This window comes from Orbicella franksi, chromosome 1 (assembly GCF_964199315.1).
Source record: "Orbicella franksi chromosome 1, jaOrbFran1.1, whole genome shotgun sequence".
NCBI lineage: Eukaryota > Metazoa > Cnidaria > Anthozoa > Scleractinia > Merulinidae > Orbicella > Orbicella franksi.
The window spans coordinates 28383016-28402439 of NC_138145.1; the positions used below are offsets into that span (position 1 = coordinate 28383016).

At 39.4% G+C, this 19424-nt stretch overlaps 1 protein-coding gene and 1 pseudogene across 2 annotated transcripts; both read left to right on the forward strand.

The window, feature by feature from the left end:
• Positions 1 to 1942: 1942 nt before the first annotated feature.
• Positions 1943 to 6817, forward strand: LOC145501380 (uncharacterized; annotated as a pseudogene). Its single transcript, XR_014051240.1, has 4 exons — positions 1943 to 2755; positions 3336 to 3566; positions 5028 to 5181; positions 6598 to 6817. The product of XR_014051240.1 is annotated as an uncharacterized LOC145501380 (transcript).
• A 1570-nt stretch (positions 6818 to 8387) lies between these two features.
• LOC145501386 (myoblast growth factor receptor egl-15-like) lies at positions 8388 to 15474 on the forward strand. The gene is made up of 9 exons (XM_081480878.1): positions 8388 to 8491; positions 9460 to 9671; positions 10153 to 10337; positions 10667 to 10769; positions 11864 to 12030; positions 13955 to 14146; positions 14394 to 14605; positions 15153 to 15193; positions 15374 to 15474. The coding sequence occupies exons 1-9, from the start codon at positions 8388 to 8390 to the stop codon at positions 15472 to 15474; spliced, it is 1317 nt and encodes a 438-aa protein (XP_081337004.1).
• The last annotated feature ends 3950 nt before the right edge of the window (positions 15475 to 19424 follow it).

The following is a 19424-nucleotide window of genomic DNA, read 5'->3' on the forward strand; positions in this document are numbered from 1 at the left end:
ACCGACGGGATGGGAACAATGTTTAGCTTCTACTGCGGTAACATGACCGGCAAAAATTTTCTAGTGACAGGAGACCAAGTGAAAATATTATTTAAATCAGACGACAAGGTTGAACAAAGGGGATTTCGGTTAGTCTTCACTCTAATTTCATCACACGGTAAGTGGGACCATAAAGAAGGTGATTAAGCTTATCAAGTTTACCAAGTTTATCTCCCTCTTAAGTAATTCCCAAAATTTTAATTCCACGTCGAAAACTGAAACACGAGTTTCCGATTTCCAATACGTTAAAACAGGTTTTTTCAATCATTGTCATAGGCTCCTGACATTGTCATAGAGCTTGTGGTGACAAATGAATTTCACAACTGTTTTGACACTCTTTAAGAAATGATAATTGATGAGGAGTTTGATGCTTGAAGGCCTTTCGAGTCAACGGAGGAGATGAGTTGATGCTTTATCTTTAGCCTATTTCTTAAGGCGAGTGTTGGTGCCTGTAGCTACCGTTTTGCACGTATTACGGAGCCGCGTCCGGTGTGTCATGTGTGAGTAGCCTAACGCAAGTAGCTGTCGATGATTGAAGTGGACGTTTATTATCAAGCCGTATTTTGACACTTTATAGAACGACACAGTCGGTAAGTTTCGTAATTTCTGCTTATCGATTAGTTCGATATATTTTCATTTTCTCATAGCCTTGTGTACTTGTCGTAGAAAACCTGAACTTCGATTTCTTGAACTCGGATGTTTGTACCTGGACGTTCCGGGGCTTCGACAAATCGTTAAAAATAGTGTGGTCTTGGTAACAGTGCCCATCCTTTCATATGAAAACGAGATTTCCTTCACATGCAAATTAAACTCATTTGTATATGAATGGTTGTGAACCAGGCCGCGTTTTGATAGAAAGGCTTAAGGCAACTCGGGAATGCACCGGGAAATGCTATGATGATAATAACTTTAAAACGTGCCAAGGCACAGACGGTAGATGTTTCTTGAACAATTATAAAACCAAGACTGAAAAAGAGTGAGTAGGCATGTTTCTGCGAGAGTAACTGCGGGGGCGATAGAAATCGATCCGGGGGGGGGGGTACTTTGGGAATTTCTGGGTGGGGATGTGCCGCTGGGACCCTGGAACCCTTGGCTTATACCAGAGCTAGTTCAGCTGAATTTTGCTACCCCATACTAGAGTAAACTCCCCAAATCCCCCCATCTATCGACACTGTTGAGGCTGATTTGCGTAAATTTAAACTTGCCGATTTGGTTTTTTATATTTTTGAGTGGCAATTCCTGGTTTCCTCAGTCTAGATAAAATCTTCAACCAACTCGTCAGTTTTATGAAAAATTATACCCTACTCTAGACCCAAACGCTCTGATTTATATACCCTATCCTAGAGTAAACTGCTTGAAAACCATACCCTTCACAGCGACACATACCTATATAGCCCATATATGGCAGTACCCCCCCCCCCTGGGGAAATCGATATAGAGAATCAATCAATGCAATGGACATCGATCGCACGGTATCTATAGACATAAGTAATGACTAAAGAAAACAATGCAAATTTGAAATTTTGCAACACACTTTACAAAGCTTTGAATTTTCGAATTCTGCATCGAGATAGCCTCCTTTGAGACAAGTGAAATTTCTGACTGCCCAAAGGACTTTTCATCTCTAAAAAGTGAGGAGCAATTATCAAAAACTTTGCTTCCCTCCACAAACTCGAAAGGCCTCTCATTAAATTGATTTCACGCGGTTTCAAGTCGCACGTCCTTGCTAAGTGAAAGTACCAGGTTCAAGCTGTTGTCGCCATTAGGCGTTAGTGAAATTTCTTGCCATCGGTAATTATGCAGTATCGAATAGAAGCCCCTATACAAGTTCTCGTCCAATAATAGTAAAGTTTCCATAACACCCACGACGCTGTCCTTGGGTCTACTGGTAGGGTCTCCGGGAAACAGAGCTCACTTCTCCCTTTTGGCCAGTCGTTAGGTGTTTCAAAATACTTCGACCCCTGATGGCCAATTCCAAAAGGCGGGTTTAGATGACTACAGAGAACCAATTCGGAATTTCCTGTTCTGTAGAATGTTTCTACTGCTATCGTATTTTCTTGTTATTTTTGACAACTTAAATGTTTTTTTTTTTTACTCTTAGCTGTTCCAGAACCTGTTGCCTTCTATCCCTTGAATGCACCCTACAAAGCCGCAGAAAAAGAGAACAGGCAGCCAAAGGGAATCCTGGGGGATGTTGTGATTACATACGGACCGTACAATGAACCAGGTGGAGCGTACATGTTTTATGGCACTGATAGCAGCTACATCGAGTTTCCGAATACAGGGGGCCTGGACACTCGATTCTCGATCACACTAATGTGCTGGGTTCGACCCGGAGGCCAAGATGGACCATTATTCAGTTACGAAAAAGATGGTCGGGGAGTCCAGATATGGATTGACCGGGGCAGATTTGATCTAAGCCTCTCTGATCTGTCGGCCTCTGGATTGTTAAGTTCGGAGGTTCTTCCAACTGGAGTGTGGGTTCATGTTGCAGCAACGTACAATTATCATACCGGAATTAGCTCTCTCTTTATCAATGGACATTTAAATGTCTCGAATCGCATACGCATAAGGTATGCGATCGCAACCAACGCCGACAAAGTGCGAATGGGGGTTAGAGCTAACGATAATCGATATTTCAAAGGGAAAATCACGGAAATGAAGGTTTACGATGTTGCACTGAACGAAACCCAGATACAGACATCGATAAGACAAGGTAGCTGATAAATAATACGATGCACTGTGTAAATAGTTTTTACCTGAAATCATTGACTCGGTACCTTCTCCGGTGGACGGATGTCTTCTGTTGTTTTCTGTCGACCGAAAACAACATAAGTCAAGTGTGCAATCTAAGAGCAGGCATGCACTGACAGTTTTTAGGACTTACCTTTTAGGACTCTGTCGGGCAAGGCTTTTCGGGGAAAACAAACTACATCAGCTTTCTTTCCACCTAATAGCTACAGTTGAACAGAAAATGGAAGAAATTTGTGTTGTTTAATAGTAATCTATTGCCAGGATCATTTCTTCACTTACACTCCAAGCACAGTTCATGTTTTATAATTATCTCACACATATCATAAGTTCTTTTTTCTCTGGGTTGTTTTGAGCAGGCAACTTGACCTTGCTTCACAAATATATCTTCATGTATATATGTGTGCTTCACAGCTAAAGCAACGTTTTGACGTCAATTTTTGCATGTATTACAGCAAGATGTGATTTGTTTAAAATTAATGTAAGCACATATGGTTCAGTCAATGAATATTAAGGGTAAAAGGTTTTTATTTCTAACCGATTAGTTCCACCAATGGTAACATTCCCAGCTGCTTTGTTAACAATACAAGGAGGCATGCTGTCATGTTCAGCCACAGGAACTCTTCCCATATACACAGCACTGATACGGAACTCTACAGTACCGGTGAATACAACAAACACTGCAACCATCCGTCTGGACAAGGATGGAAACTACACCTGCCAGGCCATCAACCAGTATGGAACTGACGTGAAAGAACTCCAAGTCAATTTCACAAGTAAGAGATTTTTTTCTGGCCTAAACACTCTTTTCTTGTCAAATAAAGTACAATGCTTGAGAGTTAGTCGCAGGTAAACTTCGAGAAAACGCCCTGTAAGGGTCCTCTGGGTGCAAAGCGCTAAGCCCCTGTACTGCAAACACCAACGGGTTGAAAACTATAACTTAAAGTGAGGTTCCATGCTGTCCAAATTGTTATGGAAGAGTTGTTTCTGACTATTTGTTGGCCATAGCATCTCTTGATTTATTTGACATCTTCTGCAGTGATTGCACTTGAATTAAATATGAGGCTTAAAAGGCTCCGAAAAGTGTCAAATAGTTGCTTGTAAACTAAACATTTCGGGCTTGGCTCTTCTTCAATAGGTGGAGTGATAAAGCAACGCCATACAAACAACTGTACGCGTACGCAAGCTCGGAAAGTGCGCGCACGAAGTAGAAAGTAAACAAAGGCGTGTTGCGACATAGGAAAACCATATTTTTAGCGCACGTATGTGGAATACGCGCGGGAAACATAGTCACAACAAATTAAAGTTAACGTTCAATCCGTTGGGTCTAAGCGTGCCCAGTTTGAAGATTAATTTCATTTCATGCTGCTTGCGGCTGATGTTGCTGCCAGAGCACTGTTTCAAGCCATAGACCATGATGTCATCCAGCGAGTGGGAGGCGGAGTTGAAATTTTCAGTTACGGGAAACTCATGAGATCGGTTTTGAAAAGCGCAGAGGTGCTCGCTGAAACGTTCTCTTAGCCACCTTTCAGTCTCTCCGATGTATAGGCAATTGCAGCGATGACAAGAAATGCAATACACATTCTCAGACTGACAGGTGAAGGATGAAGGTGAATGGCGGGTGAATGCCTTCAATCCTGGCCAAAACGTTTGAGACACTTTTATTTTTCCCTAAAACCGAAATCCAATTCACTCCCCCTCCCCCTCTGGACAATGCTGGGTGTCAGGAGTCAATGAATTGCAGAAATGGCCAATTAATTACTGAGAAGTGATTTAATAAAATAACTGAGATAGTACGCGCACTCCCATTGATTGGTCGATAGGTGTGTTTAGATGAACGTATGTAAACACGGTCGTGACGTTTTAGATTCGCATGTACTTTTAAGAAATATTTTATGAAAGCAATAGTGTGCTTTTTCAAGTTTACATAGCTTCATCTAAACACTTGAGGAGTTGGAAGAATGCTAAAAAGTTTTGAAAACCTTGACTTGTGCCTCGGGTTTGAATAACTATCTCGAATTCTCCCAACCCCTCACGTGTTTAGATGAGGCTACGTAAACACGGAAAAAGGTACTCATTGCTAAATCTGAAGCTCTATGTCCTAACTTTGAAGACGTCCATGAAAACAGTAACACCCCAATAAATTAAACATGAATTCTCATGCAAGTTTGGTTTAAGCTGGGAGAAGTTGTTAGTGGATGTCCATTTTACTAAAATGAATTAACTGGTATTAACAGCGTTTGGCCCAGAGATCGGCTTTCTGATCAGTGAAGGATACCCTTTCAGCTACCCAAGGTATGCGGACAATATATCTACATATCCTATTCCAGAAGGCTGGTCGATGAACATTTACTTTCAGGATTTTGATGTGGAAGAAAGTCCATTTTGCGGGTAAGTGATATGGCTGTGATCATCGAGGTGTATCAGTGTATCCAATGTAACGTAGTGCCATGTGATGGTGTTACGCTTCTGAAAACATTTTATTTAATTAGGATCTTTTTATCCTTCTACTCCTGCCCGGGGTCCTGGTATATGCCTAGCCCTGCGAAAAACCCCGAAGCATTTGGCTCCCTTATTGGTTTGGTCTCGCATGTTGGAGAGAATGCAAACATGATGCTGCATTCCTATCTATTTAATATGGATATTATAATACATATAGATTTTATAGCTATCTGAGATCATCAATTTCATATTGAAGGTTTAAATTCCTCCTGTTTGAAGAGCGTTTTCGAAAAGCTCCGTTTTCGTGACAGATTAGTGTGGACGGTAGGCCTATCCATAGAAATAAAGCTGCGTTTTCAAATTTCACCAGCGTGCTTTGGTTGGGGCCTGAAAGAACTGATCGAAAAAAGTGATTCAGCTTAAATGTACGCCATTTTCTTGTTGAGTATTTAACTTTGAGAGTGTAAAATTCGCCAGGTGTTTTGTTCGCAAGTCTTGAAGTTTCGCGATTTTTGAAATTCTCGAAAATGCAAAAATACAGGCGCGTGAAAATAAGTACGAATAGTTCTTTTCACTTATGATCTCTAAATTTTCCTCGCAGCATCTAGGTGGGTTTAACTGGTAGCTGAGAATCAGATTGATGTTTTTTTCAACGTATTGTTAAAATCTGAGATCTGCAAAATTTCCTGACCGGCGAAAACGGAAAACTGATAACTGAGATCCAACTGCTCCATCCAGACACTACTTAAACTGATTCCATTGTCTATACAAAAGCATATGTGGACTGTCCAAAGCCTGGTACAATTTGGTACATATAAGCATACCTTCTTTAAGGCTTAGTGCTATAAAGACTTTCTGTAAACAGTCAGCTGCACGTTTTTTTATTATACACTGTACATAGTTACCTCTTTTCTGCTGGCGCGACAGATAATACGCGCAGATATTTTACGAGTAGAGTAGTATTTGAGAGCAACGACTGGAGAAAAATGTCCGCTCGTATTACCTGTCAAGCCGTGGAATAAGGAATGTCATTTGCGACTATATCCTTGCATTTGTAGGTTATCATTTTCTTTTAGTTTTTGCTGTTTTTGGTTCAAAAGTTAGTCATGACAATTCATCTCGTGTTCGAACACATCATTTTGTTTGGAGAACACTCAAGAAGCTAGTCGCTCTAGCTCTCAGTGCTGTCCCTCAAGCAATTCTTGTGCTTCCTGCGTGCATCATAATTCAGTAAGACACGCTAAAGCATCAGGAGCCCTGGTAGTATGTAGTTTTTAATTAGATTTTTTTGGAATGTCTCTCGAGTATACTCAGTTACTCGGTTTTAGTGGTGTGGTGTAAAACTTCATTTACCTTTCTTTGTAGCAAAGACTTTTTGAGAATTACCGACGGGATGGGCAAAAGACATCGTTACTGTGGTAACAAGACCGGTCAAAATCATCGTGTGACTGGAGACCAAGTGGAAATAATATTTCATTCAGACGGAAAGATTGAGCAAAGAGGATATCTGCTAAATTTCACTCTGGTTTCGTTGTCCTCAGTTTCAAGCGGTAAGTGGGACCATAAAGAAGCTGATAAAACGTAAAAAGTACACCAAGTTCATTTCCCATACACTTAAATAATTCCTAAAATTTCATTTTCATGAAAAAAACTGGAATCAAACACGAGATTTCTACAAAACGAAGAGCAATAGTGTGGTAAGAGACGATGTCTCTTGAGCGTGGTAATTTTCAATACGTCAAAACAGAGCTTTGCCATCGATTGCTATAATAAACGTTAACATTGTCATGGACATTTGGCATCCTTAGCCACAAGTTCGCGGATACCCTTTAACCCTATTCAGAGCGGACTTTTGGGTTTTGTGAGGTCCTCTAGTGACTGGAAAGCAAGTGAAAATGTTATTTAAATCAGACGACTAGGTTGAACAAAGAGGATATCGGTTAATCTTCACTCTGGTTTCCCCAGCCTCGGTTTCACTGCCCTTGGTTTCACACGGTACTCGGTGGGACCATAAACAAGTTCACCAAGTTTATCGGTAAAAATAATTTATTAGATATATCTCCAAAGACACTGGTGAAAATAGAACCAAATTTAGCGCACAGTTAGGTTTTAGCGTCCTTAGCATTTTGAGGTAGATTTGGCGCTTCTGACAGGTCACGTGACATGTTTAGCGGAAAATAACAAATATTTGAGGAATTAGTGTCAGTTTTTAGCAAGATCATTCAAGAAAAACGAGTTTTAGATGCGGTCAATTATTTCCATCACGTTTGGAAGGAACGTCCAAGGTTTTGCGGAAAAATGTTATAGGGTCAAAGCTCATTTTTTTTCAAGAAAATTCGACTTTTGATCATTTATATTTGCTTAAAACGAAATCAAGGAAGATCATTCCAAACGTAACCAGGTAGATAATTTAAATTTGCATAGAAAACGCTCATTTATTGATCAATACGTGTAAGATTCGCTACCAGTTCTCCGATGTACTAAATTTTAATAAAAGAATAACGTTTAAAAGAACGTTTAAAAGGTCATGAACTTGTGGCGTCTGTAGTCACAGGCTCTCGGATACTCTTTGACCCTATTCAGACCGGGCTAATGGACTTTTTGAGGTCTTTGACCGATGGGGGATCGGGGGGAAGGGGGAGGGGCTTTTGAGGCCAACATTTCGCAACTCTTGGAGTATTTAAACCTTTACTGACCATAAATCTTGTACGTTTTATGACACATCCCAAACTTTTATCTACGAGATCCTTGTCACAGAATGAATCTGCCATCTTGTATTTTCACGACATTTTGCAAAACGCTAGAAAATTGCGCAAATTTGCTCGTAATATTTTCTCTTTTTTGACCGTCTATATCTTTGATTTGAACAGCAGTCTTAATTATCATGAACTGTAGACAGCTGCAAGCGCAATATAATAAAAGCACAACAGGACGACACGCTTTTTCATTTAGTAAAAAAATTCAATTTTACAAATTGGAGTTATGACTTCATGCAGTTTTGGCAGCCTTCGGAATGTTGATCATAAAGTTATTTCCCCTCAATCATTACTTAAACTCCCAGCCTCCTTAAGATATAAACTTATTATCCTTTTTCAGTGCCTACGAAAAGGAATGCTGGTCAACCAACACAAGAAACCGCGATCTCCAATGAAAGGATGATTTACATCTTATCTGGTATCGCCTTCATTCTGCTGCTGGTGCTATGTTTTATTCTAGGTTTCTGGTGCTACAGACGGTCTCATCACAAGCGAATCAAAAGGTTATTCACTATTGTTGATAGTACTTACGATGAAACATAGTAAATAAATTGGTTATTGCAAAACTAGGACAATCAACAGGAGAGATTCTGAATGTTTTACCATTTTACAGCTAAAAGCTGTATGTATAAGTTAGTTACAGCCGGTTCCATTCTCAGCAAGCTCACTGTTTTGACACGCAGTGGAGATCTTGCCTCTTTGTTGCTTAACTTTATTCACCTAAAAAACAAAGAAAACCGTACTAACATAAATTGACCCTGCATATAACATATCCGTACCACAGGACAAACATAGTTTAACCTTGAAATGTGATGTTCAGACAAGAAATCGGATGTAAAATGATTTGGTAAAATGATGAGAGGCGCAGTGATCCACTGGTTAGTTAGAGAGCAGTGGGAAAAATAGAGAGAGAAAAAGTAAGCGAGGAGTGTGGTACGGGAAAGCCAGAGACCAATCTTTTACTCCTCGCACCAAGGCCCTCTCCCCTTCTTTCACTCGCCATTTTTCGTGCTGGACCCAACGAACTTTGCGCGTTGGACTCGGAATCTGCTAGCGGTCCAGGTTGGTGCGTTGGCTGAGGTCACTGTGTTGTACTCCTGAGTAAGGAATATATTTGGGAATCTCCCAAGCTCAGGATATTTTAAAATGGATGACGCCAAAGTGCCAGGTCAATCGAGGAAATGTGCGGAGGTAGCTTGAAGTGGACTAGCATGTCATTTAGAGGAAATAACAATACCTCTCGTTCGGAAGCCGGGAAAGCTTCGATGGTATATGCTTAACTGCAGTCTTTACTATTACAAAACGTGGTATCGAATTTGGAACTTACAGGCAGAATGGCTGGGTTTCATCGCCAAGCTCTAAGACATTCGTCTTTTAAGCAGCAAGATTTAAGTCAAATAATAGCATACTGGGCTATACTACTTGATAACAACTCTTTTTGTGTTTTAACTATTTTCCCATCGTTCCACAGATCAGCTCGTTCAGCTCGCGAAATTATCCCGCTAGACAAGTGGGAACTTCTTCCCGAGCAAATAAAATACGAGGAGGAGCTGGGTCGAGGAGCGTTTGGTGTGGTTTACAAAGCAACTCTAAAGAGACGAGCTGGAATAGAAGTGTTCGATACTGAAAAAACACCGAAGCCAGAGGAGCCATGGCAGGTGGTTGCAGTCAAAGAACTGAAAGGTAATTGCAGTCATCATGCAAGATCATGTTTAAAAGGGTGAATCGTTACACAACTTTTAGGTCCAGTGTCTTTAAAATACACCTGAAAGAGATTAAATTCTCGGTCATATGCAAATACTTCACCCGTTTCAGATCGGTCGTGCTTGGTCTCTTGCAATCAAATCGCAAGCTGTATCTCCCCAGTCTTAAGCTGAAGGTGACACTACGAACGACACAACTGAGCCATTTCCCTTTACAGTGTGGATATAATTGAGACTAATCACCTGTCGCCTGTGTTTTTTTTTCTTTTCATGTCCCACTATCCCTAAATTGGACAGCAGGTAGTCCTGAGCGTGAAACGCAATTGAATTCCCTGTAGGAACTGATGTACTCAGACCGTGACTGAAGCAAAGCCTAATAGATGGCTGATTGATTTTTGAATCTGAGATTAAAATCTTCTATTCGTAGCAAATAGGAATTTAACTACATCATTTGTGTTTAGATGATCCGAGCAAAGAACAAAAAGAAGAGTTCTTGCAGGAGATAGAGCAGATGAAGCTGTTGGGTGCACACCAGAATATTGTATCCCTGGTTGGTTGTTGCACTTTGCAGGAGCACAAGTTCCTTGTGATAGAGTACGTTCCGTTTGGTGATCTGTTGCAGTGGTTGCGATGCAGGAGACGATCGGTAAGACGTTTCCCAAAGGAATATTTAATCAATTTGATGTTGCGTCAAGGGTTTGGTAGTACTGGATTTAACGTGGTGTAGTCCTTCACGAGACAGTTCGTGGTAATTATATGGGGCTCTTGCAAATCTATCAAAGCTCACAGTTTAACCTGCAGCAGCTATAGGATTTTCAATGGCTAGATGTCTCCCAAGTAGGCTGTTTTGGGTTCTAAATAGAACAAAATTTCCAGTCGATAATGTTCAGCCCTAATCTTGAAACTTGATTACTTCCACGTTTAGACCAATCTTGCTAGTTTTTTTATGACCTAATCGTATTCATTGTTCACTAGATCAATCGAAACCAAGGCACTGGGGGTAACGAGGAGAAGAAATGTTATGAAGAGAAGGAAATATTCAATCCTCAAAAGGAAGTGAGCGAATGTGACCAAGTAGGTGGCTTATATTAAGCGCTATTCTAATCAGATCTGTTCAGGGCTTCAAGAGCGTGAGTGGTGTGATGGAGTGGCGACTAAAAGTTCTGAGGCCTTTGACTTCACCAGTATGTAACTTGAGGGGTGAGGAATGTTGTATAGTGTATCTGCAATCAAATATTTAAGGCTTAAAAGAAAATAACCTTTCAATTGATATGTCACAAAGCTGACTGCCAGGGTGAATTGATCGGTGAGCAGGGGGTTATTAGGAGAATTGGTGGTGGGTTAGATGAAGGCAGGCAGGCAGGCAGGCAGGAATGGGGGAAGGACTGAAGGACGGACAAATGATTAAATGGATTAAATGAACGAATAAACGAATGGGCGAGTGAATGAATAATAATATCGATAAGAATTAAAATATTTAACTTTTAATGCATATTTATCAGGGAGAACAAGACCTTCAGGATGAAAATCGGGCCTTGGCTATTTCTGGTGGTTTGCAAGTTAACAAAGAAATCGCCATGTCCTCTGGACAGCTTTCTCAGGTAAAATACAGCTTGAATACGACTTAAGAATATATTATCATTAATCTCCAATTTGTAGTTATAATGTTATTAGGCAAATATTCTCTTCAAATTTGTTTTGGAAAACGGTTTAGCCATGACGTCAAAATTTCAATAGGAAAGTTTGAAAGAGTATTTCATTCCACGTGAAAAGAAAATTTGACAGATGTAAAAAAAAAAATTAAAACGTGATCAGTTTAACTGCATTTAAATAGCAGGATGGGAGTATGGATAAATTGCCAAGGATATCCCATAAAGGGACGAACTAGAGCGTTTAGATGGTTCTTTAAATCCCGGAGATAAAGGAGCTATCCCCCTCTACTCTCACAAAAATTTACCCAGTCTTTGAACTTTCGCTTTACCTCACCCTCCCCTCCCCCCACCAATCTAGTCCGATGTAACTTTTCAGCTCTGACCTCTCGACGGAATGTAAGGTTTTAAAATGTCTCCCGCCTTTCGGGTATCACTCCTCCTTTTTTTTTTTTTTTTTTTTTTAAGAAGAGAGAGATTTTTCAAAAAATAAGGGTATTAAAATACCCGTATTTCACGGCAGGTCATTTTTTTTTTGCCATTCAGGAAAAAGAAGATGATACTCAGGATGGGATCGATCGAGATCAACCACTGCAAGAGCAAACTTTGCTGATGATGGAATCGACTCCGTCACGAGATAACAGAGATATCATTCTTGATGTAACCCTTTTTTCTGAGAATCTTGCTCAAGTAAGTAACTGAACAGCGAAAGTTTTCTCTTTTTTGTTTACTTCCATGGCAGTTTTAGCTCTTAAAACTACATTTGCGCATATTATAAGAAAGACTTACACGACAAATTCATTGGTCAACACGCATACTATTATTTAGATTGGTATCTACAAACGTACATGTACTAAATGTATGGTAATGAAACTTAAATGATGTGTATAGTATCCACGATTGTTTATTTCATTGGTGGTCACGTGCCAAATATGATGAGATCAGTTAGGTTCAACATAGCCAAACTGGCAGTAAAAATCGAAAGTATTATGTATATTCTAAAGAGTAGTATGTAGTTTTAAAAATGCTAAAGCTAGAGCGGTAGTGGAAGAAATGTAATAAACAAACATCGAAACCAAAATCAAAACTGAGAAAAAAAATTGTACAGCAGCGCAACTCCGACACATTACTACAAATGTGTGGACTTTTATCGACAACGGCAAATTAGCCAATCAGATTGCGAGATTAGTAGCAATTGTGGTAAAAAGCATTTTTTTCAGTTAACATGAATTAACAAAACAGAGACTATCAAATAAGGCGTTCTCAATTTTTCCAACATTGTAGAAATTATTTATTCTTTTTTTGTTATGTTTTGTGGATGAGAAGACTATAAAAAGTACAAATGACGAGCCAGAGGATAATTGGCCCCCTGCCCCACCCCCGTAAATAGTTCTTAATGAATTATTTATGGGGGCAAACGGAAATGAATGAACGATCAAAAGAATGAATGGGCATTTGTGATGTATATTTTACTGGTTGTTCCAACATATGATTCAGTTGATACACAGAATGTAGGCGTTGCTGCGGAATAGTCACAATACAGGAGTTGGTTTCTATTACATGCAGTTAATATTTACTCACGCTTCACGGTTTGTTATAAGAGAATTCATGGGAAATATGCCTGCCCCTTGTAAAATGTACTAAATTGGCAATAATTTTCGCTTATAATGAAAAATTCAAGAACGGTAAAGTTTAAAAAAAATCTGTACGTAAGGTTCAGAGCCTCCTTGAAGTTTGGAAATTTAAGGTGGCTCTGAATGTAAAAAAACAAATATTGAAACCAAAATCAAAACTTAGAAAAGAAACAAAAAAACAAAAAACAATGGTATATGGCGTTTTCATTGTCACGCAATATAAAATAAAATCAAAAACCATTTAGTGGATAAGGTCAAGAAATTGCGATATTACAGAAGATACATAAAGAAGACAGTTCTCCAAGTTTAAGATGTACACTTGCGTTGTCCCAAAGTTGAGATATTCGTCGAAATTTTCCGCGCAAATTTACAGAACCTAGTATGGAGCCGCCATGTTGGTGTTCCAATATGGCGGCCGGAAAATAGTTTTGACATCTGGAACTTACTTTGGTTATCTGGGACAATGATTATCTGCACTGAACAAATAAACATTAAAATAAGCACTTTAATTTTCCAAATATGACAACGTCTTAAACGGCTAAAAATCACGAGATGAATACGTATTTTTCGACAAACGCGATCGTAGCTTTGTCACGCACCGCCATAACTTCGAAATTCAAAATGCGCTGGTGGCACTATTGAGCTGGGAAGTTGTAAACAGATATAACTTTGGTACCTCTTATGCCTGATGAGGATAAAAACTTTGGTGGCTCTTTAGTTTTGGTTAAGAATTTGATGACGTCACGTGAAAACGCTCTATAGCAAGCGCAACTTCGACATATTACTACAACTGTTTTCCAATCACCAAGTTTTGCTTTTTTCTTGCGCTACGTTGGGTTTGAAATAAGCACCACAATTTCTATCCCTCCTTCCCTACCCAAATTAAAATATGTATAACGAAATCATTTACAAACGATTAGTTTACTATCATTACTTGCTAGGTTATGCTCTCTTTTTTCTTTCTTGCCTTATTTATTCAGGAAAACAGCAACGATTTACTGGTTCAGGAAAACATCGAATTGATGCCGATACCATCGACATCACAGGAAAACAGCAACTCTGCTTCCATATTAGTATCGACTGAAAATACTAATGACGATGACGACGAAGAAGAAGACAGCTTTACTACTCAAAAGCTGTTTTCTTTTTCTTGGCAAATAGCAAAGGGAATGGTAGGTATTAATATAACTAATTCGAAATGAAATAAAGTATAAAATACTTTTTAGTAGTGACTCTTGACCTCCACAAGAAAGGTTTTTTAAACAACTCATTTGAAACTGAAGTCGAGATGGGCCTTGCGTGCCTCGTTTATTGGTAATTTCAAACACCCTTAATAAGTTTGAATACGTGACTCACAAAAGAGAAAAAAGTATCATTAAATAATTTGTGCTCTTTTAATTATTGCCTATTTTTTTTTAGAATTATCTCGCAGAGAAAGGCTTCATTCATCGTGACCTTGCAGCTCGTAATATTCTGGTTGGCAGTGATAACCGAGTCAAAGTGTCAGACTTTGGGTTGATGCGAGAAATCTACGAGGACGTGTACAGTGGAAAGAATACAAAGAAGCTTCCTCTGAAATGGATGGCCCCAGAATCAATTAATGACAATATTTTCACCGTCAAGAGTGATGTGTAAGTCAATCTTTCTGTGTGACGGCAAAGCCTTTTCTTCAACCCTCAGACGCACATATAGAGAATTATACCCTGCGCGCGCTACGATTGGTCAAAGACCCATGTTTTGTCAGAGTATAAAACATAGGAAAAGTGTGTTTTATTGTTTTCGCCACACTACCTCTTTATCACAAAGCAAATGAAGAAGCCTAAATCCTATATGACACTGTGATAAAACACTCCGAACTTTTGGGAACACTGTGGCTCGTGTTTTCTACATTTCCCCTGTGTTCTCAAATGCCCGTCGTGTTTTATCGCAGTGTATTACACCGCTTAGGCTTCTTTATTTGTTAAGTACAACTTGTTCTTTTAAGGATTTAGCGTGTATCATCGGGTTATGATTCGCGGGAAGTTTGGAGAGCACGAAGAAAGCAAGAAGTTGCTCGTGGAGCAGCTTGTCATTATAATACATGGACTAAAAAGAGAAAGCCTTAAAATCTTAGCTGGGTTGAGAACATGTACAGTAATTACAAAACAGCGTTTCTTGATCTTTTTTATTTCCATATAGCTGGTCCTTTGGAATACTTCTTTGGGAAATGGCCACTATGGGTAAGTTAAAGAAATGCATTTTTCTTTATTTGTATTAAATTATTTTTTTCCTTTATTTCCGAAATTAGTCATTACTTTCTTATGTTAAGGCGAGAATTCATTTCAGTTTTCCTCACATGACACTCAGACTGTTGACTTACTTTTTTTATGACTTATTATTTTTTTTTGGATGCATTTCAGGAGGTATCCCTTATCCCACGTTAACCAATCGAGAGCTGTGTGGACTTTTGAAGACTGGTTATCGCATGGAAAGGCCTGACATGTGTTCTGATGAAGTGTAAGTAACTGAATTGCGTTGAGATTAGTTGTCCCTCTTTCGAAATAGGGCTGAACTTGAAAACAAGTAATTATCCAGCACTTACAAATTGAAATGTACGTGGCTCGCTTAAATATATATTTGTATCGTATAAAAACAACTGGTAATGCTGCTACTAAGAGGAGAGAACAGCCATTCATGAAGACCACGAATGCCGTAGAGGAACATTGTCGTTTTTAAACCGCGGACACTTCGCCGATATGCGAACAACCAATGTTACGGACATACAGTGGCTTAAATTAAATATCTGCAAAGGATCTATAATATGAACTATATCCGTCCCAATTTACGTAAGATTTATTTCAAACCCTGACAATTGCAATCTATTGTTGTCACATAGGAGAATTGCTGTCTAGAGGGGCTCTAAAAAAATTGGAGTTATTGTAATAGTGTGTCAAAATAATTGGCTCAGCCACGGGATAACCCTCTAGTAATACCCAAAAATTAAGTAACTATATATTCTTTGGATTTTGTGACAGCATTGGTTCAGGTTGTTGTTCACCATATTATTACATGTGTATTTCACATTATTTTTGATCAAGAGGCTGCAAGCTTGATCAAATACAATGCAGCTATTTAATTTTTCGTCATCTTCTAATCCATGATAGATATGAACTGATGTCTGAGTGCTGGAATGAAGATCCATCCTCTCGTCCCAGTTTCTCGGAGTTGATTGACCGATTGGAAGTGATGATGACGAGGAATCTACCATATTGTGACTTGGACAAGCATGATGAGACACGCTCTTACTACAACGTGCTTGCTAAAGCCGATGAACACAGCGGATAAGAAAGTGACAGAAAGGTCTACAGGATAATGCACTATGGACGAGAACTTTAAACTTTAAAAGGCCATATTTAACTTGAAAAGGAAAAAAAAATGACTATATATGCATGTAATCCAGACTTCAATCTTAGAGAGATCTAGTTGAGAAAAACTCAGGAATTGCGCAGATAACCATCTTTCGTCAACTACTACAAACAACAGAATTACAAACCTTGTGCTTATCCACTTCTTAATCCATATCCGTCCAATGTTGTTTTAAGGTGATTCCTTAGTATTGCATTGCGCATCCCTACTGCGCACGATTTTCTCGTCATTAGCGCGCGCACATGAGCGCGTGCGCGTACAAAACGTAAGAGATTTCCCTCAAACTAAGCTCGATAGCGAAATAAATGCTCCTTTTCTCTTAAACGAGCACGGTGACCCCCACTTTATTTCATGATTTCAATGAGAACAATATCCTAAATAACTGAGAAAAAAATTAGCCGAAATCTATGGCTACTTTTTTGGCAAATGAAATAAATACTACAGAATGAGACATAACGGGCCCAACAGTGCATACATATCCAAATTATGTTTCCTTTAAAGGATAAAAACATGCAGGGTATTTGAACACATTTTTTCTGGGACGTAGATGAATGAACAATCAAAGAAAGTCAAACTCTGTGTGATATAACACACTGCATTGAAAAATAATCGAGCTTATTTGTTGCGCACGGAGATTACCAAAAGTCACCCAAATTACCGTATTTGTTAGCATTGTGGCGTGAAAACAAGCACGGTGACTCCCTCTTTTCACTGAGTTTTTAAGATCTCCTTGTCCTGTAACAAAAGCATACCAAGTTTCATCAGAAATCTATGGCGGGTTCTTTTACTTGGGAATCACCTTAAAATGTTGGTAATACACGAGAAGTAATTTTTGGATAAAAAGACAGAGAGAGAGAGAGAGAAAAAAAAAAACATTAAGAAGGAGGTGGGAAAGATAGAAAAGTAGCTAGCCCTCGTTAGATTTTTCTTGTCTCAGCAGTTCTATCAAGGACGGTTAACATAAACAAGTAAAGTTATGAAATAATTTGAAACATGTACCCATGTTTCGATGTGCTAGTTGTGTAGGATGATAGAAACTGAACTCTGAAGCAGTATTGAAAATGGAGGCGCATTAATCATGTTAACATTGCTAGCTGCTGGTTGCTTAACCAGTTTGCTATTGACATTAGCAAAGATAAAAAGCTGAATTTGAGACTGCTACATATCTTACTGTAGCTAATTGTCTGCCAATATACTAATTTAAGCTTAAATATATTAAAATGTAAGTTAATGTAGCCTGTGTTGAATCTGACTTTATTTGCGTGGACTGGTGTGAGGGCTGGATCCAAACCGATGCGGGAACTGGAACAACCGAGGATCATTGCAGTAATTTGTATAATGTTGATGAAGAACGCGGGTATAAACAGTGCAGTGCAACTGGGATGAACAGTAGTGAACTCGCAGGTAAACAAACAGGGGGTAGACATGAGAAAAGACGCGGGAAAGGCAAAACAGAAATCAGTAAACTACTTGTGGATGCGCACATGATCCGACTCACAGTTAATGGACTAGAGCAGAGTGTAGCCGCCGGGAGTCTACGTATGTAGCTAAAACGGGAACTATCATTTAAAAACGATGGCCACACTATATCTCTCCGGGGTTTGGCCAGACTGGAAGCATTAGCGCAACTTGAATTTCTGGCCCTCGTGTTGGTAAAATAAGAGGGTCTGGATGGGGAAGGGAGGGGTGGAGGGGGGGGGGGAGTAGGAGAGGCGCAAATGTCAGTTATCAGTTAAAATTTTGATTGTCTATTTGTCACTTGTCAGTTAAGTGGCTGTTACTTATTAACTGAAACTAAAACCTTTCCTAGGGCAGTTTCCTTCTCCACGATTTTTTTTTGAGAGGATGTACACAGATTATACAGTGAGCCTATTAAAAATTATCATATAAATGCGCACTATTCGGGAATAAGCAAGTATAAATCACAGAAATAACTGTCAATAATCATAAGTCTCAAATCGAGCCAGATCGAGGTAGATCGTAGTCGCCTTCGCAGCCGTTATTGGGGTCGTCACGCAACTCATCTTCCCACTAATAGTTAGTGGAGTAAAGCGTTGCGTGACGACCCTAATAACGGTTGTGAAGGAGACTAGGCAGATCGAATTTTATTCGTTAAATTACCGTACACAGTAAGTAAAAACTTGATCTAGCGTTACGCTTGCATTACACTTGTTTGGTTTGGCGGTGGATTTCTTCGTACTACACAAGTGACACGAACTTCATCCCGATACAATCGAGACAACGCTCTACCCAGTACTACCCAGGAGTGCCTCGGTTCCCGCTCGGTTCAGACAAAATACACTTCATAAGAGATGAATGAAAATAATAACAAGTTAAAACTAGGTTCTTCTACGAATTATTCATGTGTAATTGCTGACTGGAGTGCCAAACCACTGAATGCAACCTAACAACTAGGGATCCGCCCCATCTCCTAAAAAAAATCAGGGAGTGTTTTGCCATCCGGCACGCTCACAAAGTCATTTTCGAACGCATTGAAATGCGTTATGGCGGGCTACCCCAACACCAATGAATTTCTTGCCATGCGGAGGGAACGAGGACGGAGGCAGGGTCCCGTCACAACAGTCTACCACTAAAATATAAATCCGTGAACGGTTGAATGAAAAGAGATCAAAATATGGAGAACGTTTCCACGACACGAACTCGCGAGGCTAACGCGCGAGATGTGTGAACTCTCCCAGCATTCTTTGCAAGGACAGGTCGTCCATGTTGTGGAACGTGACTGGACAAAAGGTTAATTTTTTTATTTACCGTTTATTTATCGCTTTCTTTGCGCTGCTTTCATGATTTGTTTGAAGAGAGGATTTTCTGCCTATCATAGTGCACCTTTTTTGTATATTTAGGTGAAGAATGTTGCTGTTTTATCACAAAGAGCTGGAAAACTTTGTTGGCGTGCGATTGGACTGTAGGTAAGCTTTTAGAGAAAACAAAATATGTTTGATTTATTTAGAAAGAGGTGGCTCTGGCAAGGTGAAATGAATTCCATTTTCAATGTGTCCCAGCTAGATTCTCTTGCTTCGTCCTGTA

Bases quoted from the DNA above. Each gene is read 5' to 3' on its own strand.
- LOC145501386 (XM_081480878.1), top strand. From the start codon at position 8,388: ATGATTTACATCTTATCTGGTATCGCCTTCATTCTGCTGCTGGTGCTA. The intron at 14,147-14,393 runs GTAGGTATTAAT...ATTTTTTTTTAG, and splicing joins GGCAAATAGCAAAGGGAATG to AATTATCTCGCAGAGAAAGG. The intron at 14,606-15,152 runs GTAAGTCAATCT...ATTTCCATATAG, and splicing joins TTCACCGTCAAGAGTGATGT to CTGGTCCTTTGGAATACTTC.